This window comes from Anarrhichthys ocellatus, unplaced genomic scaffold (assembly GCF_004355925.1).
Source record: "Anarrhichthys ocellatus isolate YVR2014 unplaced genomic scaffold, GSC_Weel_1.0 scaffold1, whole genome shotgun sequence".
NCBI classification, from domain to species: Eukaryota; Metazoa; Chordata; class Actinopteri; order Perciformes; family Anarhichadidae; genus Anarrhichthys; species Anarrhichthys ocellatus.
Window position 1 is genome coordinate 15,143,447 of NW_022280031.1, and position 27,935 is coordinate 15,171,381.

General features: G+C 46.6%; 1 protein-coding gene across 3 annotated transcripts; it reads right to left on the reverse strand.

Annotated features, from left to right (window-relative positions):
- On the reverse strand, positions 1-27,714 carry shq1 (SHQ1, H/ACA ribonucleoprotein assembly factor). 3 transcript variants are annotated; one of them, XM_031845639.1, is made up of 13 exons: positions 27,649-27,714; positions 26,634-26,801; positions 26,456-26,520; positions 24,256-24,384; positions 24,009-24,172; positions 23,781-23,893; positions 23,570-23,670; positions 19,522-19,682; positions 18,985-19,038; positions 15,369-15,492; positions 10,835-10,955; positions 3,615-3,662; positions 1-829 (listed from the first exon to the last, which is right to left on the reverse strand). In XM_031845639.1, exons 2-13 carry the CDS (start codon positions 26,774-26,776, stop codon positions 202-204), a joined length of 1,851 nt encoding a protein of 616 aa, XP_031701499.1. In that variant the 5' UTR covers positions 26,777-26,801; positions 27,649-27,714; the 3' UTR covers positions 1-201. The 3 variants fall into 3 exon arrangements, with proteins under 3 accessions (XP_031701499.1, XP_031701489.1, XP_031701508.1); XM_031845629.1 differs by having other exon boundaries at positions 27,528-27,700; XM_031845648.1 differs by lacking the exon at positions 3,615-3,662 and having other exon boundaries at positions 27,528-27,700.
- Between the last annotated feature and the right edge of the window lie 221 nt (positions 27,715-27,935).

Sequence of the window (27,935 nt, forward strand, 5' to 3'; positions counted from 1 at the left end):
TATCAAGCAAGGATTTTAATGAGGCTTAGCAAGTTCATAAAGTAAGAGAATACAATTCCTTACAGACAATTAAGGTCATTCAGAGGGTTGAAGCACTAAAAACCGTTTAGAAATGAAGTCGTTAAAATAGTCTCATGTTCTTACACAGAGGCAACAGTTCAAAATTCATCCGCGTGGTCTCTCAGGTTCCCACGACGTCTCTCAGCCGACAAAGTCGCTCTCATCTCGATCCTCCAGCGCTCCGACGATTAGCAGGGGGTTTCTGCGAGGGCTCGGCTCCAACAAAGTCTCGCCGGTACTCCGGCTCCCTGACGTTGCGTCCGCCTTCACCGCGCCGCTGTTCGCCCGCGAGTCCTGAGAGATTCTCAGCTCCTCCGCCACCCGTTCCCCCAGCTCCTGGATCAGCAGGCTGGAGCCCTGTGAGGCTGAGGAGGGTGTGCTTGTGGGCTCCTGGGGGATGTGAGAGGCAGCCGAGACAGGTTGGGGCTGTGGAGGGCTGTCCTTAGACGCCCTCCCTCCTCCTCCTCTTCTTCCTCCTCCTCCTCCTCCTCCTCCCACGTTGGATTCGGTGCAGCTTTGCCCTTCAGCCTCAGATTCCTCGCTCTCGTCGGACGAGTCACTGCTGCTGCTGTCACTGGAAGCTCCACCGCTGTCACTGTGGGATATCGGAGCGCAGTCGGAGGCTGCTCCCTCTTCTTCATCTTCCTCCTCCTCCTCATCGGCCACCATTGTCGCTGCCTCCTCTAGCTCCTCGAGTTCCAGCTCCAGGTCTTTTTTCCGCAGGGAGGCTTTTTGTAACGTCACGGCCAAGGCTGACATCTTCTTAGACCTGAGGGGATAAAAAGAAAAAGCTAGGACAGGAAAACATAGTGTCACTTTGCTCAATAAATCTGGAGCAGGACGGCGCAAAGAGGGAAAATAAAAGAGACATCAAACTACAACTTCATCAGTGGTACCCGAGAGAGAGAGGAGAGACTGACTGATCGACCGGCTCTGCGTACTAAAGACATAGCCACAGGATAACCATCTACGAATCTAATACCCATTAACCATATCCCATTCTCATCTGAATGCTAAGTAGACCGCGATTTGCCGAGGCGCGGGGGGCTCAATGAAATATGGAAATATGGATGTTTAATAATGTAGGGAGATGAGCTGCAGCGATACGCGGGGCTCGTACTCTCCTCCTCCTCCCCCCCCTCCCCCACCACCGCTGCTGCTGCTCTCCCTGCGAGAGGTGATAAGAGAGGGATTACAGAGCGCGAGAGAGAGAGGCAGACTCCTCCACCCCGTCGTGCGCATGCAGCCGCCCTCTCACTTTCACCTCCACATTTTGAGAGGATAGGCCAACAGTCGGAGGCTGCAAACGGTGCGGGAGGGGGAGGGAGATTTTTCACCGGATATTTTATCCAACAATCGGGCCGTAGACGGATCTAAAGCCGCATTTTTACCAAGACGTTCCTGATCATTTTTGTCCCGGACCTACTTCCAAAAGGTTCCTTCAGCCCATCGTTGTCCACGTTTCCTTGGCGGTCTGAAAGACCTGGAGACTGAAGAGGGCTGCTGAAGTTGTCGCGTTTGCCGTTTGCATTTATGAATACATTATTTGCGACGACATTTACTGCTGTACAGTATTTACTGACGCACGTTGTAATGAACGAAGGGCAGAGGAGGAAACATTAAACTAAGAGCGTCTGTCTCCAAAGTAAACCATCTGTTGAGTGTTTGATGGTTGTATTTTATTTGTGCTTTAGAACGCATTCCGCCATAAAACACTCAAGAGAATAACCCTTTCATTGTGAGCGTCACTCACAGCACCGCCGAGCTGTCTCTCTCTCTCTTCTACCGCTCGACCGGCAGCAAAGGCCCGACATCACCTTTAGTGTTATCGCAGAAAGAGAAACGTGCTCCCATCGTCCTAAAATGAACCCCAAATCTTCCTGGCTTTATGAACCGGTATGAACCGGTACACGCGTTGAAGCAGCAGCTCTGTGTGTGTTTCACCAATCAGCCACGGTCATCCCCGCAAACCCCACCCTGAAAGTTCCTGTACTTTCAGAAAGTACTGCCCCAGGACCAGGGCCTTTTTTTAGGGGGTCAAATATCCCCGGAACTTAATTTCGACCCTGATCGAAGTGCGACGAGTTCCTCAAAAGGTTCCTGATCCTTGGGGAACGTTCCCGCGCTCCAGTCGAATGGACACGGGCACATTTTGAGAATAAATCCTGCAGAATGGAAGCAGGGTAACAGATTGCAGTCAACAAAAGTCTGGACAGAGAACGTCTGCGAGCTGCAGCCCCGCCGCTGAACGTCTCCGCAGATTAAGATTGAGAGAATGCGCTCATAAAGCAGTGCATTAAACAACCCCCCCCCTCACTTCAGTTTTATAGCTGTGTGCCCACAGAAGACACAAGGGGCTCCTTGAAGGGAGCGAAGGTGTTTTATTGCTGTTGAATGTCCTCCTACACGGCCCCCCCATTTGTGTGGAGCCATCAGATTGTTGGGAGGCCCTCGCTTGCACATTATTCACGCTGGGAATGCCCGCCACGCTGCCAAAAACTTAAGTGGTTGCCATTCGTTGGCCGGCGCAGTTAAGGCGTGTGTACCGCCCCTACTGCCATGGTGATTACAAGATGACCTCTGCGGGTCACTGCGATTCAGACGATGTCCATTCAGGGTGGGATAAAGTGTGTGTGTGTGTGTGTGTGTGGAGGGGCTACTCCTCCGCTTGCCATTCACATTTTCACACTGGGCTTCGCTGCCCTCTCTGGCCCAATTAACCCACTGCTGAGCGCCAGGATGGCTCCTCATTAGCGTGCCGTCCTAATGAGCTCCCCATTCTGGTGGGTAAAGTGTTTATGGAAGCAGCGTGGAGGGGCTGTGTTTTCACCTAGCACCTCAGGAGGGACTATGTAAACAGATCTTATAGTGGAGCACCTTTCTCTCCTCTGTACACCGAGAAAGGAATAATCTTTTGGGGGGTGGGGTGGGGGGGATGTGGGAAAGGGGGGAGATGCCCTTTCTCACATGGCGCCCTTAATCCAAAAATGTTTTGGCAGTTTTCTCGGTCACAACGTGGCAGATTTTGAAAACAGTAGCCAAAGTCGATTTTTTCCCCCTACTAAGATGCTCGGGCAACCTGCCAGCTCACAATGTAGAAAGAAAAATCTTGAACCCCCCCCTGGTTTCAGTTGTGGAGATGAGAGTGCGGCTGAAAAAAAATGCACGACATTCTCAAGCTACAAAAGCTGTAAATCCTGTCAAATAAAACCCACAAGACACTAAAAAGAAAGAAAGAAAAAAAAAATGCATGTACATTATGAAGAGGAATTTGATTGCTTCTGGCATTAAATATGGTAATATTCTGTATTACCATATTAATCCTTTAATGCATTCTATTGATCCTACTGACAAGTATTATGTGTGTAGCTAAAGCCTAAAATAGCTCCTCTGTGCCATAGGGCTCTTATTAAAATCAAATCAACGAGCCCCACTGGTGCACTGAGCGACATGTTCCATCATTACTGCAGTGCCCAGCTCTCGTACGACATTATTTTTGCCTTATTTAACAATGAAAGAAAAATACACATTTGACCTGTTTTTTAATGACTTACATCTTCAGTAGGAACCAATGGGCCACGGACGGAGAACGGAAGCAATTGCTGAAATGAAAGACAAAATAAGCTTCTCCTGTGTGATAGTGTTGCAGTACAAACAACCTTTTGGCATCTGAGAAAGTCTTCAGAGTCCCCGCTCTCATACTGGACTCAGATTGTATGTCATGTTCACTGGTAATTCGGGCTGATTTGGGTCTGAGCCCGCAGCATTGCTTTGGGTTTAACACTACAGTCAGCAAGTCGGTATAGCCTACAATATTTAGTGTCATCTTTTAGGGTGTTAGCATAGAAACATTAGCTAATTATTGCTAAACACAAAGAACCGCTGAGGCTGATGGGAATGTCGTTTTCCAGGTATTTGGTCATAAATAGTTGATAGTTGATGAGATGCGTCAGTGGTGGACCGACCGACCAACACTGCCATCCCTGGACCATGTTGTCTGGTTAACGTCTGTGTACAAGTACAGCATTCTGTGGTCTCCATGTGCGAAAGCCACTAAACTCAGGCACAATAACATTTTTTTTTAAAAACAATGACAAATGGCCCTTTCCCAACACCGACTACAGGATCTGGAGACATAAAAATTTAGCCCCGACTAATGATGACGAGTGTGCGCAGGCTGCATGGAGCCTGTTTGGGTCCGGGGCTCTATAAAAGCCACTTGAGAGCTTCCTGTAGCGCGGCCGGGGCAGAAGAGCCTCCTGCAGCTCCGCCACTTCAAAGACTGCCCTGTATTCTCTTTCCCCCCGTGGGAAGTCATTATTGAGTTAGCATTGGGGAGGCGCGCTTGTTTTCTCTCCCCTCCTTTGCTCTGTGGTTGGAGAAGCTCAGCCTGCGGTGGATACAAAGGCTCTGTCCAGGAGGGGGGGGGGGGGGATAATGTTGTACACAATCCAGTCATTACTGCACCGCTGTTGTGGCTCGCCTTCATTAAACTGAGGAGGGCTGGCTTTTTCAAGGTTGGAAAACTTCTAGCGAGACAAAGACGCCTCCATCTGCCAATGTCTTTCGATGAGAATGGGATGTGTGTGTGTGTGTGTGTGTGGAGGAGCCAGCGCTGAATTACAATCTGACATTTCTTTCATCGTGCTCGTGTTCATTGTAACAGCAACTCAATCGGCGCGTTCGTGCTCTTGAAAAACGTCGCAGATAAAGCTCGTCTTCAGATGTATAAATCTGTGTAATACGAGCAGCACATTTCCTCGGTGCGACTCTGCATCCTTCACTAGCTGAAGGGAAGGATAAAAGCCGACACAGAGATGTGATCCGTCACTGTGACTGAACGCTGGAAGGGTCTGAGGAACTGGATGCCACTTCGATTGCAGAAATGAGAAACGCAGATGTATTTATTCAACGCGCCGGTGTTGTAGCTCAGACGTAGAGCTGCCTATTGAAGACTCATTGTACTGTACAAACACAGATTTGTCATAAATATCTGTTGATGCTTTGGACATCATTCCTATCAGCTATAATAAAATCTTAACGATTTCATGACAGACCTTAAAAGGTTGTACTGAAATCCCATTGCCTACTTGTATCAGAAAACTTGGCGACTCGTCTGTAAATATCCATTGGAATTTGCAGACTTCCTGGTTTATCACAGGCTTACTGTACTAACAGCGGATGTACAAGCGGCAGCTAGCGGCTTGGCTCTGGAAATAGCAGTCATGTGGATGGTCCAGAATCATTTTTGGATGAAATATCTCGAAAACTATTTGATGGATCGCCATCAATCTTTGTAGATTCATTCATGTTCCCCAGAGGATGAAGCCCATTGACTTATGTGATTCCCTGATTGTTGCTCTAGCACCACCAATGGGTTGACGTCTGTGGTTTTAAGTGAAATCTTTCAAAAACTATTTGATGGATCGCCATCAATCTTTGTACATTCATTCATGTTCCCCAGAGGATGAAGCCTATTGACTTTGGCGATCACCTGGATTTTCTTCCACCCCAACGAGTGGGTTTGAGTGAAATGTCTCGACATCTATTGGAGGGATGGCCATTAAACTTTGTACGGACATTCATGGTCCCTTCAGGATGAATTGTAATAACTTTGATGATCCATGTTCAGCCATGTTCCCAGATTACCATGGTGAGTAAAATGTGAGCACAACCATTACAAAGAATGAACAAGTCTACGAAAGTTAGTGTGTATTTCAAAAATGCATTTTCCTTTTTACTCCCAGCTAAATGGAAGTTAGAGCGTCTTTGGATTCTGTACTGTGACATATTTCCCAGCAAAATGGAATATTTGAGTGGTGCACAGTTACAAGAGGACTTTAAGTCAAATCCCTCGCATTTGATTTAAACCTCACTGTACCACATTTGATTGAACCACTTAAAAAAAGTTCTGCTCTGTTAGCGACTATGATCCACAAATGCCGTTTTCGATAAGCGCTGTGGCTAGCTTGTCACCCAAAGTCTCACTTGATTTATTTATTTTATGTAAAGTGAGTGCATGATGAGTCATGAGTCAATTTTTTATGTATATTTGATATATAACGAGAGATAAATGAACAATCAACACAGGGACAAAGGCTTGAAACCTGGAGAATGTATTTTTCATTTCACTCGCGCTCTAAGGCTTTGGATGTGATGGAGCAATGTGAGAGAATTTTTTAAAAAGCCAGTTCCTGTTTCCCACATCGTCATTTAAGTTTAAAAGTCGAGTTGAAAATTGTATCTGGAGTATCTTCAGCATTGCAAAAAAAGTCAAAGCCCTTTGGGGCTTATCTTTGTGTTTTGTATTTTTTAACATTGCAGCTTGGCAAGATAAAACTTTCACTCTACTGTTTGGGCCTTTACTGCAAACTACATTCAGCTCATTATCTGCTTCTACGGTCGCCTCTCACTTTTTGATTTATGTAATCCCTCAAACATTAAAGCCCTGAAAGTGTATTAACAAATGTTCAGTGTGTCTGCTTTACATTCAACTGTTAATATCTCGTTTAATTAAGCCTCTAAAAGTGAAAGGAAAGCTGAAGCTTGCAGCAGTTGTTTAGTCGGAAGAAATCCCTTCACCATGATCGATCGTAATAACTAGAGAGGGCACTCCGAACATGGATGGGGGAAATTATGCAAACGCAGTCTGTGTTTAAGATGAGCCTGTGTAACCAAGACAAAAAGCTGGAGTGGCCTCATGCTGGGAGGAAATCTGTACTACTTATCCCCGTTAGCGGGGAGACATTTGCATCTTTGTTCTCCCCAGCGGGGGCCTCTCAGATCTCCTTCAGCGGCGAGGCTAACATCTGATAGAGCGGCTCCATTATCGCTTTCTAAGCCTTCAGGAAGGCCGTTTGACAGTTGCGTGACACTGCCTGGTGGTTCCGGGCAAACAACTGGTTGTCACATCAGTTGTGTGGTTGGTTGGACACACACACACACACACACACACACACACACACACACACACACACACACACACACACACACGGAGACAATTCCCCATTTTCAGAAGTAGCCCGCAACGTCTAATTTGAATTCTCCGGGAAAAGCCCCAAGTGATGTGAAAACACCTATTACTCCAAGTAGCCGATGGGAAAGTCTGGGTAATACAATCACAAAGAGGTGTGCTGAGGTGGATTGACCAGCCATGCACGACAGGGGGGGGGGGGGGGGGGTGTTAACGCCACGTGCGCTCTCAAAGCATCTGACCGCTTACATGCTGACCCCGTAATTGACCCCCTCCCCCTTTGCCCTGAAACGTTCCCAGTTGTTGGAGCTCCAGATGCGGTCCTCTGCGGGGGAGCGACCGTCATGCACACGGTGCTGAGGGTGGAGGAGGAGGAGGAGGGCGGCTGCTTCACCCTCCAGAAATCAAAAGGATGGTCTCAGGATGGAGAAGGTGTGCGACTTCATTCTTGGGAGCATCCTCTGTTGTTTTCATGCAGCGCTGCACGCATTCTCTTCTCCGTCGTCCTCCCTTTCTTCAGAGAAAACAACACCCATTGTTTTGTGTATTGTTTTTGGAGGGGGGGGGGGCTGCTCACTTCACACCTTCCATTCACAACTATTTGAGTCTGTCCATTTATGTGTTAGGGTGCGAGGCTCGGTTTATGCCTCAAGCATTTCTTGTTCATTTTCCAGTCTCTTGGAGCGATGTGCGATTGTCCGATTCCCCACATCTTATCGACAAGTCACAGGTTCACTCCACAAAAAGAAAATTACAGTTTTTTTTTTTCCTTTCTACCAATGACTTCATATGGAAACATGAATCTCACCTCCCTCCTCAAAACCTTGGAGCACAACGCTTACATGCTGCCATGTTTTTTTGTGGGTTTTTTTCCTGCTAGAATCTAATTGACCCAATTAATAAAGAGGTGGGCGGATGGTTTCAAGTGAAGCAGCGCTAGAAACGGAAGTCGAAGCCCTTCTGATTTTAACTGGAGGTACGGTAACTCGACACCAGGCTTATGAGCTTTGTGTGTGTGCTGGCTGCCTTGAATCTACGCTGGTCTCACTCCAAGCTTTTTTTTTTCCCCCGGTAAAGGAACGACAAAGAAGAGTTCGCAGTCCAGCAGCTCTGCGGGGGGGGGGGCTTTGGCACCAAGGACCTCGGAAACACAGCCTGAAACTAATAGACTGGCGACTGCTGCTCCATTTGGAAGATCTGCTGGCAATAAATGGGATTGGGTGGGTGAGTGAGAGGGACGTTTCAACAGTTTCCACGAGGAAAATCTGTGTTAAATTCTGGAACAGTGACCACTGTGGCAAAAAGAAGAAAAAAAAGACAATGTAAAGAGCAATTTTTCTTTGAAGTCGCGCTCTTGATTTCAATGTGCAGGGTTCTGCTCTGACTCTGTGAGTCAGAGTAAAGGGGGGGGGGGGGGGGCTCTGGGGCTTAAATCACACTGAAGCCTTTACGAGGTTGTAAATTTGAGACCGATGTCTCAGCAGTCAGAGAAACTTTAGGAGTAGAAAATGCACGTGGGACAGCGAGGGTATATCAAATAAATCAACCCCCGCCCCAATCCACCCAGCCAACAAACATCCGTTAATCGGCACGTCCATCATGCCCAGCTGATCACGGCGGCAGGTGCCTCTGCGTTTGTTCGGAGTGACAAGATGCAGGGATTGCACCGGCGGGGGGGGGGGGGGGGGGTATAGATTACATCTCATCGTACCGCTCGGCTCCCAGAGGTGACTCACTTAGCGGAGGATGACAAAATCCTGCGCGGGAGGGGGGGAATATCTCGCACCGAAGAAGGCGACATGCCTACGCGATCTGTCATCAAACCTGTCAGACGGCACAAAAGGGGCCGCCACAACAAACAAGCGCGTGCGACAGCGGAGGGTTGGTCTGTGGGGAAAAAAAACCACAATCGCTCCAAAACCTCAGAGAAAAACAGGCCAAGCTCTGTGGTGCTGCTTTGCATTTTGACTCGGAGGCTCTCTGTTAATATCATACTCTCAACAACACGGGAGAAGAAAACCACTAGTGAAGGCTGCGTGGGATTTCTACCGAGTCTGAGCAAGAAAACCCGCGATGGAACCGAATGTGTTGCTTTTTCAAGTCGTTTGAGACAGAAGTGGTTTCTCCAAGTCCGAATGTGTTTTACACAACATGCCGGCTTATATGCGAGGATGTAAAAACAGGGAAGCTTCCTTCCTTCCTTCCTTTATTGACAGGAGAAGGAACAAAAAGAGAAAATGTAACAATTCAATCACAGGTCGCTGCTGCGGGAGCGCGGGCTAATCCATTTAATGATCGATGGCGGGCGTAGTAGCAGCCGGCATGTTAGGTCAAGCTGACATTTAGTTCCAAAGTACAGCCGAGGAACAGAGAGGGGGAGCGGGGGCGGGAGGGGGTGTATTCTCAGAAAGATATCTTCCCCACCCATTAAAGGACAAGCAACTTTTCCACATTCAAATGTCTACAGACTAGATACATGTAGACAAACTCAGTTCTAAACGGGAACCGAGTACACAGTAGTAAAAACCCGGAGTATCGATAAGGTCCGGAGTTAACGGTTCTGCTATCGGTACTTAAGAAGTTTAGAGTGAGATCTCGGTGGAAAAAAAGCAGCATCTCAAACCTCCCATCTGTGTCTGAGATTTACTCATAATCACAGACCGACTCCGGCTCAGTACAGCGTGTGAGACACGCATCACGGGGCAGAGAGAACAAAAAGATCCAAAGTGAGGCTACATTATACTCCAGTAGATGCTGAGAACTCTCGTTGTGTCAAATGCAATAAAACCCTCACAAGTAAGACAGGCAATACCTGCAAGTTATCAAAACATTTAGGGAAGGCGCAGAACATGACTGTGCAGCCCCCCCCCCCTACCACCGCCCGTCCAAGTCCAAGTCCCTTCACACTAGCAGCTACAGGGGAGATGACACAGAGCTTTAACTCCGTTTATTATTCTGCCTCCTGCTGAAATCCACTGCTGCCGTTCTTTCCATCATTAGTCCATCAATGGTGGTGGAGACAACTCCTCCCACGATCCGACGCAACTTTTAGGCGTCAGCGAACTTTTATTTTTACCGTTTTGATTGAGAGCAGCAGAAAGTTACATATCGCTCGTTTAAGATTCCAGCATCCGAAGCACTTTTAAGAACAGAACTCAAGACATCAGTTGGAAAAATGTAGAAATGAGTATATGAGGAGGGGGAGGAGGATGGTGAGGAGGATGGGGGGGCAGTAAATCCCTGCAGACCCTTTATCGTGTCTGCATCTGGGCGCCGAGCCTACAACATCAGGCACACATTTTTCAACTGGGCTTTTTCCAGGCGAGCGCACCACTTGGCTGAACCCTGGCCAAGAGTAAAACAGGGCTCATTACTGAGCGATGTGCTCGCGGGCTCACATTTGAAATGCGTTAGCGATTGTAAAATATGGATTTGGAGGAGGAGAGAGAGAGAAAGGGCCGTCGAAGCGATATCATTCAGAGGAGCAGTGCGGATTTTGGAGTGTTGCTACAGCGTGGGGGTCACACCCACAGAAGACACGGGAAGCCCCCCCCCCCCGGCTCACACGTGCACTCTTAAAAGGTTTCCCATGGAGTGAATCTGCTGATTATGGAGTTAAGAGAAGCAGCATGTCTCGCTGCCTTGGCCATTCAATTCGCCCTGCTGTGACAAATGACTCATCTAATCCTCTCCTCTAAAGCACTGATGCATCATGGGGGCAGGTAACTCTCTGATGATGAAGGTCTGTGAGGTGTGTGTGTGTGTGTGTGTGTGTGTGTGTGTGTGTGTCGGTGCACTCACTTGACTCTCTGGATCCAGACGCAGTAGTCTGTGATGTACAGATCGTTCAGTATGTAGGCCGGGTCGTTCTCTCGGAACACTCTGTGAATATCCAGCAGGCATCTGAGGACACCGGCTCTCCCTGGGCACAGGAACACGCCGCGGCAGGCAAATGGAAAAACAGTGTTATTCGCGCTCGGTATTAAGGGTGACAATGCACTCCAGCTGCTGGCAGCGTGCATCTGAAGGCTCGCACTCATTGCTCCGTACATGAAAGCCGAGGTAGAGGATCAGAAGGGGAAACCCGGCCGAGCTGCGGAGTAATTTGATCCGTGTGGTTTAAGAAGAGCAAGACGAGGTTCGTCTTGAGACAAAAGAGCCAAAGAAGACAAACTCTATTTTGGGCGTTTTAAGTCTGTCAATTTACTGGTCTGCTCAGACTTTCTGTCAAAAATGTGTTTGCTTTGATCCGTCAGAAATAGCACTGAATGCGTTTGATGATTTTTTCCCCCACTTGACAGCCATTCAAGTGTGCCGATGCAGCATCACTGCAGTCCTAATCTGAATCATTGTGATCCAACAAACCCAAGGGCCCGATTTAAAACGGGTGTTTTTGACAGTTATCAATAATTCAATCCAGTGAGAGTGTTTTTTTGTGTGTGTGTGTGTGTGTGTGTGTGTGTGCACGGTATTAAATCCAATATGAGGCCACTTAACTACACAGCTTGAAGCTCTCGGGGGGCGTACAACACAGGTGCGATCTTATCCCGACGATTCTATAGTATGGATCTGCCACCCACTCTGACTCGCAGCTTAAGCGTTTGAACTACTTGAGTAAATTCAATTCTGCCACTTCTCCCGTTATTGATGTGTGGTATGAAATATGGACACAGATAAAGAACAAATGCGACACTACTGGGCTTATGCTAAAACAAAAAAAGTTTTGGAGAGTACTTTGTTCTCCCGTCCTGAATGCAGATGTCCCGCGTTTAAAGAAGATGTATTCGTGGGGTTTTTATGCAACTCTGGGGTTGGAGGCAGCAGAAATTAAGATGAATATCTCAAAACCTTGGCACGTAAAATCAAAAATCTCTGCATAGTAGATCTCACATGCATGATTTTGAGGAAATATGGTAGACGTGGGTGAACTGATGCCTTAACAGCTCAGATAATCAGTACAGATTATAGTTTTGTCTACACCCACCGAAAGCACACAAAACTTCTCCTTTAAAATAAATCTTATCAAATTAAAACCACGTAAAGCATGTTTTCTTCTGGGTATTCATTTGCTTTTGGGGACTTCATAGTCCTGAGATGATGCTCACTTTACAACATCGTCTATGTAGAGCAAGAGGTAACCAAAGGAGGTTTAAACGCACAAGACATGGTTCATGGTCGACTCGACACCTGCACCGTCAGGTGGCCATTTTAGCTTTCAACACCACAAAAGCATCACACGGAATCTCTATTTGTTATTCTTGCAGATTACTCCCCCTCCCCCGCAGCGTACGACAAGACAAACCAGCCGCAGCACTTCTCCCTCCAATCAGGTGTATAAATAGCCTCGTGATGTGGCCGGCGGTCCACCGAGGGCGAAGGAGAAAACGCTCCCCTGCACCTCCGCCGAGCCGGTTGGCATTGTCCAGAGACATTCCAGACGTATCAAAATAAACTGCGCACTCCCGACGACGAAAGCTTTAAGCAAACATTTGGCTCTCATTTAAGAATGGGATCGCATGCAGGGGAACTCAAACTCTTGGCTCATGTGAGGCAAAACATACACACTCACTTCCAACGTTTGACTTATTTTTCAGAGGGAATATTCATGAGTAGTTTGTGGGAAGTCAGAGGAAAGGTTCGCTCTCAGTCCAACACTGATGTTCCTGGTGAGATATCCTAAAGAAGAAGTAAACATGGTGTCTTAATTATGTACGAGCAGGTTATCCGACGAGTGGGGGAAAATCCGAATCCAAATGTATACAACAGTAAATCCTTCATGGCTGCCAAGCGAGCAGCCTTGTATAGATGCAGAGGCGGGTGTGAAGTGGAACAAAAACAAAGCCGGCTGTGTCTTCTGGACAAAAATGCAGAGATTCCAAAAACTGCCGATGCAGCACCCCCCCCCCCTCACATTCTATGCTTTATTCCCAAATGAAGTACATAAACATTAATGTTCGTCCAGCTTGGAATCTGTTTCATAGTATGTAAAGAAATACATACTATGAAACATGTCTCATGTGTCACACCATATATCTACTAGGTGTGATAGAATTGGACCGCACCTTAGTTTATATCGTCTATTATAAGAACGTGAGAATAACATCTGTTTCAGAGTTCTACATTTGTCTGATTTGTGCCACTGATGATGTGCTTTAAAGTCAGGAGAGGCACATCTCCATCCGGTGTCCGGTCTAAAAGGACCAGGGCCCCATATGTGACCACTGCACTGACATCACAATCTTAATAGTCTAGTTCAGAACATCTAGTTTAAAATCAATGCACATATTGTAGCATTTAAGATTGGCTACCTTCAGTCAAACTTTCCCTTTCGTCAAGTCTTTTCCTTTTTTCCCCTCCGTCACACACATCCCATGCATCTCATCCCGTCTGTGCACACCCTTCTCTGGTTGTAGAATTGCATCACTCTCCCTCCACTTTCCATAACTGGGTCAGAGTGCTTTTTTTGACCTACAATTTGATTAAATTCCCTAAACTTCACCCCCGCCCCCTCAGAATTCTGGAAGAAAATCCGTGACCAGCGCAGACGGTGCCTCAGTGAATGAAGGCAGAGACGCGTGGTGGTGGATGGATGTGTCACTGAGGTCCACATCTTGTCTTATCGGTGCTATCATGACACCCCCTCCCCCCCCTCCCAGCTCTTTGTACCTGCCCAGTAGCTCTTTAGTCAACGACTTCGGAAGCATGGAGAGTATTCTCAAGGAGCTCCTCCACCTGCTTCCTGAGGGGCTGTTCAAATATTTACCCCCACCGGATAGGATTTCCTCGAAAGGCCTCAACCCGTGCGCTGCCGTTAATGGGTTTGTTTTGCTAATACCTATGAATGTTTGCCTTCACGGCCACTTAAATGAAGTGCCTCGAAACTGTAGCGTGCGTTCCCATTTGCTTTATCCTGACGAATTAATTAAGTGTGTAAAGCAATGCTGGGAGGAAGCACAGACACACGCCGGCCCGAATTACTGTCGTGTTACAGTTCATTAAGGAAAAGCCCCGTTACTCAGACTTCCCTAATGCTCGCAAATAATGAAGGTTATGAGTTGCGAGCGAAAAACAATCGTAAAATAATGTGTTTTTTCCCCCCGTAATAAATTGACAGAAATAAACAAAGCCGACGATATGGCAGGAAAGGTGTTTCCGAGGTAAGAGAGAGAAGGTGAGGGGGAAGAGTGACTCTAGCTGCCGTTTCCCCGGCTCTCTTGATCAACTCATCTTCCTACTTAATGAGGCGTGGAAATGCTAATCTGGAGCTTAAAAGGCCTTTAATTTGCTGTCATTTACCAGCGTTAAAATCATCACAAGCGGGATAATCTTAGCCCTCACACACCCCGAGTGTGTTTACACCGCGGCGTTTCATCTGTCCGTGGGGGCTTTTTGATTTAAAGATTACTCTGGGATTTGAGATATCTAAGTCAACAGTCCGTTCTCCACGAATCCACATCTCGCTCCCCGAGGTGGTGGGAGTGGGGCCACTCTCTTGTTTAGCTGGGGGAATGTTACTTTCAAAAGCACACACATTGGCTCAGGAACCACTTTCTCCAAAACTCTGTCCGTCCTCGAGTTCGTTTTTTCCCGCAACCAATGAATGGAAGTTACCATATTTGGAATGTAGAGAAGTGATGTAGAGACGCCGGATACGGCTCCGATAGCGGCAGCTATCAATTATTATGGACCTTAATTTACTAAATGAACATCATGCTGTATTGAAGAAGACTTGAAACTAGAGATTGAGACCATAAACTCATGTTTACAATGTTTACTGAGGTAATAAATCAAGTGAGAAGTAGAGTCATTTTCTCATAGACTTCTATACAATCAGACTCCTTTTGGTGTCGCCCCCTGCTGGTGAGTAGAGAGAATGCAAGTTTTAAGACATTGGCTCTACTTGGCAGAAACGGAGGATGCCGCCTGGTTGCGCACTGGAAACAAGACAAGTCAGCTTGACCATCAACGAGAGAAAAATGGAAAGATATCTTTGGGGATTTGTTTCAATTGGGCAAGTTTTAATTGTTAATTCATGTCAGCTACTATTTTATAGTTATGGGACTATCCGAGAAGACGCCGACAGTAGAGACACCAGATCAGTCGTGCGAGTTAAATGTCACAAGCGTCACAAAGAAGTTTCCATAAGCCATTTAGCGCATCAACATTTTTCTGAGAAAAGGCAAAAACCACCTCAAGCGATCGGAAAAAACTTGAGCAGTTTCCATTCAGCTTTTCTAATGCAACACTGCAAAATGCACATAAAAACATGAAAATGGAAAAAAAAGGCTTGTGTGTGTGTTTGTGTATGGTAGTGTGGTCCTTCTTGGCGACTCACCTGACTGCAAAATCGTAGTTGTGTCACGAACAGCCGCCGATGCCATTGCGAAGTGTCTGTAGAGTGGGTAGCACAAAACCCTCCGACCAAAAGACACCAGGACGTCCTGCAGGGAGCTGTAAGTCTGCAGAACAGAGAACATGAAACTCAAGACGGCCATCCAGCACAAAGACAGACCACGTTTCTATTCAGTAAGAGGAGGAAGTGGAGATGCAGCTGACAGTAAAGGTTTGTGATTCGGCCATATATTTCGAGCCCAAGAATATTTTCCTTCCTCTCCTTTTTATTTGTTTTGTTTTAAAGACCGGCTCCCGTTGGTGTGCATTGCAGCCGCTGGTGCTCTAATTACTCCCGAACAACTCCTGGCGAAATAGTAGCTCGCAGATCTTAAACACCTCTGCAGCACCGGGCCCGTTAATTGCTGCATCTCTCCAATCACTGCCTTCACTCCCCCCCCCCCCCCCCCTCCCCCCTCCCCCCTGTTAGGGATGTGTTGCGAGCTCGCGAGTGCGTGTCACCCGGGATCATGCTCTCCCTCGGGCTTGTTCGGCACGAGTGTAAATAAGGTCTGCTGCTGCTGGGGAGCCGCTCACAGTCGCACCAGCGCAGTCGACTGAGGACAAGTAAACACCGCAGCAGATGGAGGGAGGAGGGAGGCGGAGTTGTGTAGCGGGGAGGCGAATGTTAGACACAGGGGGAGCGAGATAGACAGTGAGAGAGAAAAAAAAAAAGAGAGATTTCAGCGGTGACACGCAGACAGACAGGCAGTCAAAGGCGGAGAGGAATCTATTGTGCAGCACGAGTTCAAGGGAGGAGGAGGAGGAGGTGGACGAGAGCGAGGCGGGACTGTCAATGGGAGCCGACAGCTCTGCTGACTGACTGACGAGCAGTAAAGGGCTGCCAGGCAGGTGCAGAGTTCTTAACTCCACTGGCACCGCGGCGGTGGGAACTACAAAACACTCAAACTGTGGTCAAGGTCCAGGCAACCAGTCCCTCCGGGCAGCCTCGGTGGCTCGTTCATAATTACAATGATTTGATCACACATCTGTGGTGCAGCGTGAGCTCCAATGCGCAACATTTGTAGAAGGACTGTCTATTCAAAAATCGGTCTAGAGGCAGATGTATCTGCAGTCAACAGCAACCCACAACCCTCTTGGGCGCCAATAATAATAGAATCAAATACAATAGAGGTATTGGGCGACATACAGACTTCATTAAAGGCTAATGACGGTCAGTTGAGATTTGCTGTCTGGTTGTTCGTTCAGGGGTTACGGCAAAAATGTGATTACACTTAGCACAGAAGAATGAAAAAATATTTGGTTCTTTGCTAAAAGGTAAACGTCTATTTACATTTCGAGGTGGACTTTAATTGAAATGCACCTTAAGTCATAGTGTAAAATGCATTACATGTGGGCAAATCTCTGATGGGCCTCTTTTCCATTGCAACGGTGGCCGAGGCTCATGGGTATTGCAGTATTTAGACATGTCCACCATGCCAAAACATGACAAACGAATATGAAATGATTCAAACTGGTGGCCATAACATTAAAACAGTATGATCTGTATATTATCTGGAGGCGTCTTGTGTTTCTATGACGGTATCGTTTAAAGAAGAAATGGGAATGCGGAACGGGAAAAAACAAGAACTGCGTGTCCGACACCCGTGGAGTGTTGATAATGACGTTCTCAGGATTAAGTACGGTACATCCCTCTTGTTGTCGACATGTAAATGAATTTGAATTGTAGTTCCTGCTGCTAGTGTCTGATTTATTCTTTAAATAATAAATTCGACAATTCAATAAATTAATATCTATGTTTTTAGATATATTTATATTGTCTTAAAAAGTGAAGGAAGCTAAGTTTAAGTCAAGCCTGATGTTGCCTTACACGTAAAAGGTATGAGCAAGAACCCAAACTGATCTCATGTTTATGTTTACACTGAAGAATGAACACACGTTAACACCTGAGTTGTGCGTTTGACTAAACAGAAATACTAAAACAGGCGATAACAGGGAGCAGGAAAAACACTGGAATAAAAAGGTTGCAAACAGAGTCATTCGTCTGTCAAAACAAAGCATCCCATCAACCAACGGCGCTAGATGCAGCAATCATCAGCCCCGGGAGGAGGCAGAGATTTAAATATTCCCTGCTGCTTTGGCACGTCAATGTGGAACGGGAACCTCTAGGAAATCATCTCGTGGGACACAAAACACGTTGTCCTGCTATTGTTCACATGGGCTAAGATGTCGAAAACTCATATTTCTAACGTTAGTCACGCACACTCAAGTGACTGTCTGGTGGCAGGTTGTGAGCGTGCACGCTGTCATTTGCTCTTTGAATTGGGAACACCTGTTACTGCCGTTGTACAGGAACCACTCCGACCATTAAAACAAACGACCTGAAGATCCCACTGAAGGTCCGTGTTGGTGACGCGGATAAGTGCTGGACCTGGACCGTTAACTTCAGAGCAAACAGCAGTCTCTCATGTGTCAACAAACACTGAGGCAGCAGTCAGCATATTTACACAGAGTGAAATATGTGTGTGTGTGTGTGTGAAAGTCACACAGACGCATTAAAACGTCAATGTTCACCTCCAGAGTCTCTCTAATCATTTTATATCACATCCAGTCAGGACATGAAGCTGCGGAGCCATGAGAGGAGGCAACCGCACGTCTGAGAACAACAAGAGGATAAAAAAACTAAAAAGACATTCTTAGTCGTATTCACATTGTTGCTAATTCAAAGAATCACAGTGTGGCAGATTGTTTCTCATTAGCGTAGTTAACGCCAACACTATATAAGGACAGGTGTTGTGTGGAAACACCATGTCACATGCCCAAGAACTGAAGACGTGTCCCTACTGGTGTTACAGAAAAATTTAAAAGCGAAAAGCAATCTATGTGTAAGCCAAGCTGAACACACCCAATGTCATGCAAAAGGTTTTTGTCATCTTAATTAGGATTAATGGACCAATAGTATTTCTTCAGCCCACAAATTGAATCATCCAATAGTTACAATTAATTAATATAATAATCTAAATTTGATTATGATATTCATGCGTTTTCTTTTACTTTGGACAACAATTAGTGGTCTGTAAAAACTGCTCTCAACATGTTCTCTTCCCTAAGAGAAGAGCAACAACTAGAAAACAACGGAGAATCCCAGAAACCAATGGGCACCAACAAAATAAGACATAATTGTGGATAGGAAGGAAAATAAGAGGAAATGTGTTCGATCCCTTCCTGCATGAGGCTCATTATTTTTACAAAGCTGACGGCTGAAATAACTGTTGAAAATAATGGCAAAATAAGGTAGAAGTGTGTTTTTTTTTTTTTTCTTACCTCGTTTCACAACCAGTTCTTTGCCAACATGAAGCTGACTCGAAGAACTGCGTCAGTGAGAATGGCACCATTGAGATACCGGGCAAACGTCTCAACTCGCCACAAACCTTCAGCCTTGTGCTGATTAGGATACACTTCAATGGAAATCATGCCCTGAACTGCCTCTATATCCCCCCCCCTCTCCAGACACATAAGCAGTTGTCTTTGTGCTAGTTAGTTTGAACGAGGGATGGGAATGAACCAGAACTTTATTTGGTCCTTTTCCCCCCGCTCACCTCCAGCCAGCAGAGAGTCCCGCTGAGTTTTCTGATAGTCCACGGAGATTCAACCTGCGGGGGACGAAGAGGACCACTTATCACCAGAACAATAAAAGACCGGAGACACACAGTATAATTAATTCTGCTCGGACAAAAGCATGTTCACAGTAAAGAGCAAGCTGTAAGCTATTTCAAATACCCTGGGGGGGCTTGTTCTAGACTCTCTCTCTTTATCAGAATATTGCGAATGGAAATCAAATGTATTAATTCAACATTCTGCTGTATCAAACATCGCTGGTACTTCCTGATCACACATGCTACATGTCTCTGACAATGAAATCAGCCCCGCTCACCTTGCTTTGCTGCGGCTACCTTAGAGGACTGACACAAAGAGGCCTGGACTGAGCCCTCGGATCGGCTGGTAATCTCTTAAGGCTCTGAATGAAATGGAAGGGGTTCTAAAGGATTTGAGGATCGAGGGCTTTGTCATCCAAGGCTAAGTGCTGCTCCGGAGGAATCGCTTCTTCTCACACACACACACACACACACACTCACGTTGTGCTCTCCCTCCGTGGAGCGCGCTTCGTAGCAGTAAGCCAGCAGGACGTCCACAAGGCCGAGCCACACTTGGTGACGGGACGTCTTGTCCAGCAGGTACGAGCGGTTGGTGAATTTCCTCAGCTGCTCCTTCTCATCGTCGGTGAACGACACGGCTGCTGGAATGAGGGAGATAAAAAGTTTGATTTCAAGTCACCAAGAGTCCGTTATATTTGAGACACAGAACGGCAAAAGAATCATGTGGGCGAAGAAAAAAAGTCCGTGTTCAGAATTGCGCCGCAGTGACAAAAAACAGAAATAGACGGCGTCTCAGAAACTCATTAACGTTACCGCGTACGTGTCATCGACGCGGTCCAACCTTGAAATGCCATTGTTATGGTAATATAACCGGATCAGCTGTCCAGCTGCAGGTTGATTTTTACTCTGATGTGGCAGCTTACGGTCCAGCTGTGCGGCACAAACGTGGTTTGGAATGGGTGTGAACAAAGCGGAGGGCAGACGGTTTAATCACACTGGCGGGATGGAGGCTCCATCAGAGTGCAGAGCGGCTTTCAACAGGTCGACGTTCCTAAACGTCCAGGAACAAATTCTAACCGCCGGGTCAACGCAACCAAACCAGCTGCATGAAACGGATGTTCCTGCTGTGCCTCCCCAGCAGCCGTCTGGCTGAGGACTCTGATGTGGATCGATGTAAACTATGTTATTAAAAAAAGTGTTTTCCAGTAACTTCTGCTGGAGGTTCACACTGTTTTACAAATTCACATCCACTTGGAACCGCTGTGCTGGAGCAGTTGGGGGCAAAGTGCCTCGTTGAGACGCAACATAACAGGAGTCGATGAGTAGCGGAAGGAAAATTAGGCCATTAATTACATTAAACTAAGAACATTAGTAAAGCCAATCACATTTGGGCGCGTTTGACGGCCAAACGGCCTAAAAATATACAAGTTCAATCGCATGAGAATCTCTAAAAAAAAAAAAACGCCGCTTCCCCTGCTCGCTGCAAAATTCACTAACCGTTGCCTTTTGAAAGAGACATCTGCCTAATGCGGGGGGGGAGATCTGTGGTGAGCCTAATGGGGCGACACAAACAGACTTCAATCCCATTTAAGCTATCTGCGTGGCTCAGTATTGAGAGGCGCGCTGAATGCAAGCAGGAACGTGCTGTAACTCAACTGCTTTTTTTCCCTTTTCTCCCAGCAGCTTATAAAACAGCTGAAAGCAATCTCTCTCTCTGCATGAGGAGAGGAGAGTCCCTGCTCTGAGATGTGCAAGCTGAGATGCTGTGTATTGGCTAGAGCACATGCACAAACACACGCACACGATAGATATATATATATATATATATATATATATATATATATATATATATATATATATATATATATATATATATATACATACATGCACACGGAGCTTCAGAACGATCCCTCTGGTTGCAGTGGGAGCTCGGCTCTGCTGGGAAGGAGATTCCTGCTGCATTACGTCAGGTTTTCAGCTCCCTGCAGGCGCTACCCGAGTCCCTCGGCAGCGCAGCTGCAGCGGGAGAGCCGCGGATGAGCAGACCGAACACACACACACACACACACACACACACACACACACACAACCGGTGTCTGCACACCCTGTTCTTCAAACACAGCGGCGAGCACACACGTTGAGAGGAGATTCAACACACTGCCTGTGCAGAGCCACGGGCGAACTGATATGTGAGCAAATAGCCACGATGTACAAAATATAAGAGCAAAGATGTATCTAGCATTTGTTTATACAACGCGGTGAAGTGTTTTGCATGGCTCAGCATTCACACTAAAATAATCCAGGAGATTTTTAGTGGATATAAGCGCCGTCTGGTCTGAAGAACAAGTGTTCAAAATATAAAAAATGACCAAATGCAACATTTAAATGGCAACGGTTGCAAGTTGGACCCACGACTACGATGCATTTTTCCATTAATCTCGCATTCACACTGCTGATGTGAGGTTAGCAGACCGGGTAGTTTCACCCCTCCATTCGTCTCCGCTGTGGAGCCCGTCGGTTCCGTCGGGCATTAGCACACAGCGCATGATGGCTTCCGCTGATTGCAAATTAATTTCTGACCTAATTCCTCCAGTTGGAACGGCGGCCCGGCTCTTCACTGCTCTCTACAGGTCCAGATGGCCCGATGGCGTGGAGTAAATACACCGCTGAGGGTTGGAAAGCGCTTCCAGAATTTTCCCCACAAATGCGAAAGGTCGACACGTTGCCTTGGACGGCAGGTACGGTTAATGCTGACCCGCTGTGATCATGTTAAGTATCAAATAAAGAGAAAAGGAGGCATTTGTGCAACTGTGTGTAGTGTAAAAAGCGCAGCAGGTAGGGACCAGCTAACCCGGACCAGTGTGGGAACACAGGCCTCCAGTAAACAGCTGCGGCCTGTCAGGGTCGTGGCCTGTCAGGGTCCTGACCCCCCCCGACACTGGAGAGCACAGAGTGGAGCGGCTTCTACTTCATTAGCACTTGTGTCCACATCCATCTGTCAGGTGACATATCTATCAGACGTAGCAGGAGCGAAGGTAGGGGTCCACAGACCCACGCGGAGGAGTCGTAGTCGCCATTTTTAAATATACGACAAACAGTTAAAAATCATGAGCGCGCTCTCCAGCTCTGAAGGCTTAAACATCCTGACTGATGCCATTCTTCACACTCAGCTGAGGCTAATGCTATTGGGGCTGTCAATCAAGCCATTAAGTTTAATTTGGCCCATTTAGCTGCGCCCGGGCTCCCGACTGAGGCACTCGGTCTCAAAATGCCGAATGAGCCGGCGGGGGCTGCAGGGAGCCGGAATGTTCTACGGAGGCTCAACTCTGGGCTGCGGCTGATGGCCTTTGCATTGCTGACTGATGGCTGCTCTTCAGCGACCGGGGCGACCCCTCGCGCTGGTGGGGGGGGAAAAGAAACCGCCACCGGCAGCGCACTCCCTCCTGCGATAATGCTATCTGTTTAATCTAAATCCTCTCGCAGGAGCACAACAAGCCCCGCGCACTGCACATAAGCCGTGGCTGTGAGCCACGCGCGCCTGCTTAAACAGTGGAAGTGCTGGAATTAGCAGGCTGTCGGAGGAGCCGGATGGCACATTTAAAAAAAAAAAATTAAAAAAAAAAAAGTCTCTCGCCTCGCCGAGGCTTTCGCGAGCTATCGCTGCCATGCAGGAGGCCGAGCGGAGATGCGAAGCCGCGGAGGCTCCAGACAACAAGCAATGAGCCATTGATTATGAAATGGATGAGGAGCGGATTGCACATTTAAATGTGAGAAGTTAAAGTGATTGGCCTTTAGTTTGTGTTGCCGCATTCTAAATCTGCAGCTGTTTAAATTGGTCAAAATGCAGCAGAGAGACTCTGTGATTAGAGGAGGTCCAAGTTCAATTCCTCATAATGGAGAGAGTCTTTCCTGTTCAGCAGCCCCGAGGCTGTTTGGCGGGGGGAGTGCGGCTCTGTTGCTTTCCAGCCGACCTCCCTCTAGAGAGGAGAGGAGGGGAGGGGAGGGGGGGGCAGTGAGAAAGACTCGTGTGTCCTTTGGGGATTCCTATATTGTCAGAGAACAATGTCGGTGCCTCGCAGGCATAACTGGCAGCCGGCAGACTCCCGAGTGGAACTCTGCGTATGCACCGTTACAAGAAACGATATACTACGAGTGAACGTTATGGATTGGTGCTACCGGGGATAGTAAAAATGGTAAACGAGAGTATTGTTAATTTGGTGGAATACTATCAACAAAACAACGCATGGTCGCCCTCTCAATTTCTGCAACTTCGCGCCACCTTCTGGTAGCCTTCGGTCACTACTTTGCTGGTTTAATAGTTTGAAGAGCTCAAATGATTCACATTTATATTAACATGTGCAATGTTTCTTTTATTCTATCTTTTAGTAAATAATGTGTTTGTCTTCTATAATTTCTCTGTTCACTGGGGAAAAAAGTGCAAATTAATGTTACACAAATTCTGCTGACTCTAGCGCCAGAATTCAGATTAAAAGATCATAAAGATTATAAAGGGAGGACTTGAACTCACCAACTTCTTCCTCTTCCTGCTCTGTTGAAGGACTCGGCTTCTCCCACCATGGCCTAAACTTCAGCAGCCCCTTTATCTCATCATCCTCAAACAAGTCAGCCCTGAAATGACACATCCATGTTAGCGGACAGCACAGGGCGAGGGCGAGGGTGGGGGGGGTGGGGGGGGGATGTTTGAGGGTGTCAGAGGTTTTTAACTCCGATAAACTCACAGGTAATGGTCAGGAGAAAAAGCAGATTCCTCTGCGTGGAGCCGTCCCTGCCTCCTCTCCGCTGCTGTCGTCCCCTCTGGGTTCTTGACATCGGTCACATCGCTCAGTTCCTCCTGTCGGGACAGTGCCAACATTTTAAAATATTGCAATGTCGTCTTAAAGGGTGACTTCTTTCCATAACAGTGTCGGATACTTAGAACAACAAGTAATCCGTGTCTCTGACCTCACCTGTAATCTTGCAAACACTCCACACCTCTGGTTGCCGAAGCCGTATTTCTGCAGGACTCCCAGCTCCTCCTCAGAGCTCTCCTTGTACACCTCCTGCTCAACCTGCCAGTCAAAGTCCTCCTCGTCTTCATCTTCATCATCATCTCCCGCGCCTTCACCGCCTCCTTTGAAATGTAAAGAAGCTGCGGTTGGTTCTCGATGAATTTGATTATAAATCGAATTAAACAGATGCGTAGATGTGACTTACCTGCGCTCAGGTCCTCTATCAGGGGTTTGGCTGAACGGGAGCCTTTTGGGGCGAGGAGACTCGTCAGCATCTGGAGCCCCTCAAAGTGCTCTCCAGATGTTTCCTTTGGGACCCGAAGAGTGACGAGACCTGCAGCGAGATGAAGGGGAGTGATTATCAACCGTTACAGAGTTCCTTCTTTGCGAAGTCGTTTCAAAATCAGCAAGTTTCCCTTTAATACATCAATGATACTTAATGGAGAAAGAAATGACTGAATGTTGATCATAAACCGACATACGATACGTCAGATTCGACATGACGACTCACAATGTGTCGGAGGAAGAGGACTCGAAAAAACACAATGCACTCGACACAGACAACTCATTTAGATCCAACAGGAAAAATAAACTGAGATTGATCGCTTTCTGTACAGTCAAACATTTTAAATGAAAATGACCTCCTTATAACAAACGATAGCACATTAAATTGGCCACCTGTGCGCAATGCTTCAAATTTAAGTTGTTTCTTTACAAACTATTATTAAAACCAAACAGGCAACACATTATTGATGAATTACACCCATTTGGCCAGACCACAGAGAAGAAGTGATGGTCGCCTGAAGACCTCGTAAAAAGTGTTAAAGCTTAGATGTGCTTAACGATGGGAGCTGACTAATTGCTGGAGTTGCTGGCCTTGCAGAAGTCTGAAAAGAGGCATCTTAACGATCATTGCTCATTATAAGTCTAAACAAGGACGCTCATTAGTGCAGCTTTAATAGCAGATGTTACAGGCTTATTTAGACACAGCGCGTTAACCGGGGCCACGCTGACAGACTGCCGACGAGGTGTCAGAGTCCATAAGGCAGATGTCCCCATAAAGACGACTTCATTAGAGGCGATTATGAGCAGCAGAAAGCGGGATCGCGGTGACAGACAGCAGTGCGGAGACACGACAGAACGTCGGCCTCGTGGTGATCGTTATATATCTAAAGAAAAACCCTGACGTGAACCCCCCCCCCCCCCCCCCCCCCCGTCACTGTGACAAGAGACACAGCAGGCGGCCTGCGAGCTGTAATCATGGTGACATTACAGATGGCTCCGCTGGCCCTTTAAATGGGATAAAATAACAACGATCAGTCGGTTAATTTACTCCGGCTTATTGACTGAAGAAGAAACTAGACGATCCCCGGGGATCAATCACTGTCTGCAACCAGAACCATGTTTCCAGTGTGCCTTATGAGAGCATGACTGGTCAACAATATCATGCAAATCTATGTTTTACAGGGACTAAGTCACACACCAAGTGTGTATACGTCGGCAGCTCACCACCTGACACATCCCAGTTGCAGACCACAGTCACTCACATCGCTCCGAGTTCACGCTAATGAAAAGTGCTGTCGTGACAATTTGAGCTCCTCGCTTTTCATCAAGCTCGGCGTCGGCTCTCACTCGAGCTTCATCTCGCTGACGTGACGGCGTTGATAACTGTGAATGGGAGATGTTTACTGAACCGTACATTTATTTATTATAACAGGTGACTGAAGAAAGACAAGAATCACAGTCGAGCTACCAGTTTGAGGCCTCCTGGTGGACTTAAGAGAGATTTAGGATGATTTAGTTAAAGACACATACGTCCTCGAATCAGTCCCAGCCAGGGACTCACACGTCTCTCTTTCTTACTGTGAAACTATCCAATAAACGGTCGCACTGTATTTTCCTTCAGCACACAGATGACTGGAATGAGATGCAGCTATAAATGTTGAGATAGCATTTCTTCAACTTAGAAGACAAGAAGAAAGAGCTGTTTTTCCTTTGTTGAAAGAAAGGTCAGCACATTCTGACAAACACCGGCGGGAAAAAACAGCAGCAGCAGCAGTCCTTTTACTGGTGTCTTGAGTCACTGTGTCGACAAAAAAACACACGGTGCTGACATTCTACGTCGCAGTGGGTGACAGACAATCCAATCGCATCATTTTGACCACAGCAAATTAATTGAATCATATTTGATCAAATAAGAAAAAGGTGAGTTGAGTGTAGGAAAATGTGTTCTGGGTTGTGTGCATGCTGAATCCATGCTTTAAATGTTTAATGCAACAGCTGTCTGTGCGTTTACTGAGATACCTCAGCAGTCATTTTGTTACGTAACATCCCCATGAAACTGGCATGACAAGTCACGCTGTTTTTACCGCCACTGTGTGTGTTGTCGTCATTTAATAACGTACCTTTATCAATGTCAAACTTGGCCTTTTCTCTCCCATCCTCCACTATTCTTCCAGGAAGAGACAACCTGAAAACAACACACAGACCCAGACTGTTACTGTCATTAATTACAACAAGACACACGGCCTATTGGTTTGACCCTGTCAATGCTCTATTGCTATTGAGGGTTGTTTAACTCACCTGAGAAAGTAGGGTTTGGCAAAGAACTTGAAATCTGTTCCATCGATGTAAAGATCAAACTCGGATGTTCTGGTGTACGGCACGCGGATGCTGAGAATCAGGAACTCTGGATCTTGGCTCAGGTCGAACGCAGGAGTTATCATTGTGACTACTGATTGTGATACACACCTGTAAGCATCAGTGACAGGGAGAATCTCAAGCTCCAGTTACAGTGTCTATGGGATTGCATTCCACAGCAGTCTGCTTGACTCTAGCGTGCCACCTTGTGGTTGTTTCTATTAACTGTTGTTGATCACGTCTCCTACAGCAGCAGCCCACGTGTGCCAGTGTAAACATAGCTTGTGTGCAAATATAACGACTCGTTTCTGACCGTAGCAAGTTACATTAAGTGTCTTTAATCTGGCTTAACATGAGCTCATTACCATTTCCTTCCTTTTAGAAACATCTTATTACCGATATCTAAAATCTAAACATTTTAAAAGTGTGCCCTTGCTGACAGACGTGTGCATCATTCAAAACACTACTTTATCCGTTTCACCACATATAAGGGATTGTTATTACGTTCGGCATACACCTCTTCAGACTACAAGCACGTTAAAAAAAAGATATTTACCAACGTTAAATGTTATTTACTTAAAATCTGATAGAGCTAGCGTTACGTCAGTGAGGGAAAATAGAGTTAAATTGAGTTAATATTGGTCGTCATGCATGCCGAATTAAACATTACACTCAAAACAATCAAAGCAAATCAAGCGGTGACATATGAAGTGACCATATTTGTCGGTGAGCTTTCGTTTTAAGGTTAGCTCGCTACTAGCCTGTTAAGCTAGCACGAGGCTAACATAGCACAGTAGCAGTGCTAGCCTGGCTGACAGATTACCGTACCACCGTTACCTTTAACTTCCTTTATTCCAATGCCTGCGGTGGGAACGGGCTGTTTGAATCACTCCACTGGCTGTCACTAAACCACAGTACACGTTACAGACACCGTTAAACTGAACACACACACACTCACTAGCAACACACTGAGTTATCCCAACATGCTTCTCTGGCAGCTCGTGGATGCAGCGCCCATCTTTTACAGTAGTACCGAGTGTAAACCGGCAGCAAAAATGTTCTGACAAAATTCATAGTTTTTTTTTTTATTTTACAAGACATATATAATTTTATGGACAATGAATATATGAGGATCTGTGTTGAAGAAAATCATCATGTAACCTAGGATTGAACCGAACAACATTTCATAAGAAACGGTTTATATAACTTGTTATGATGATTTCAGCAAATTTGGTATGATGTTGA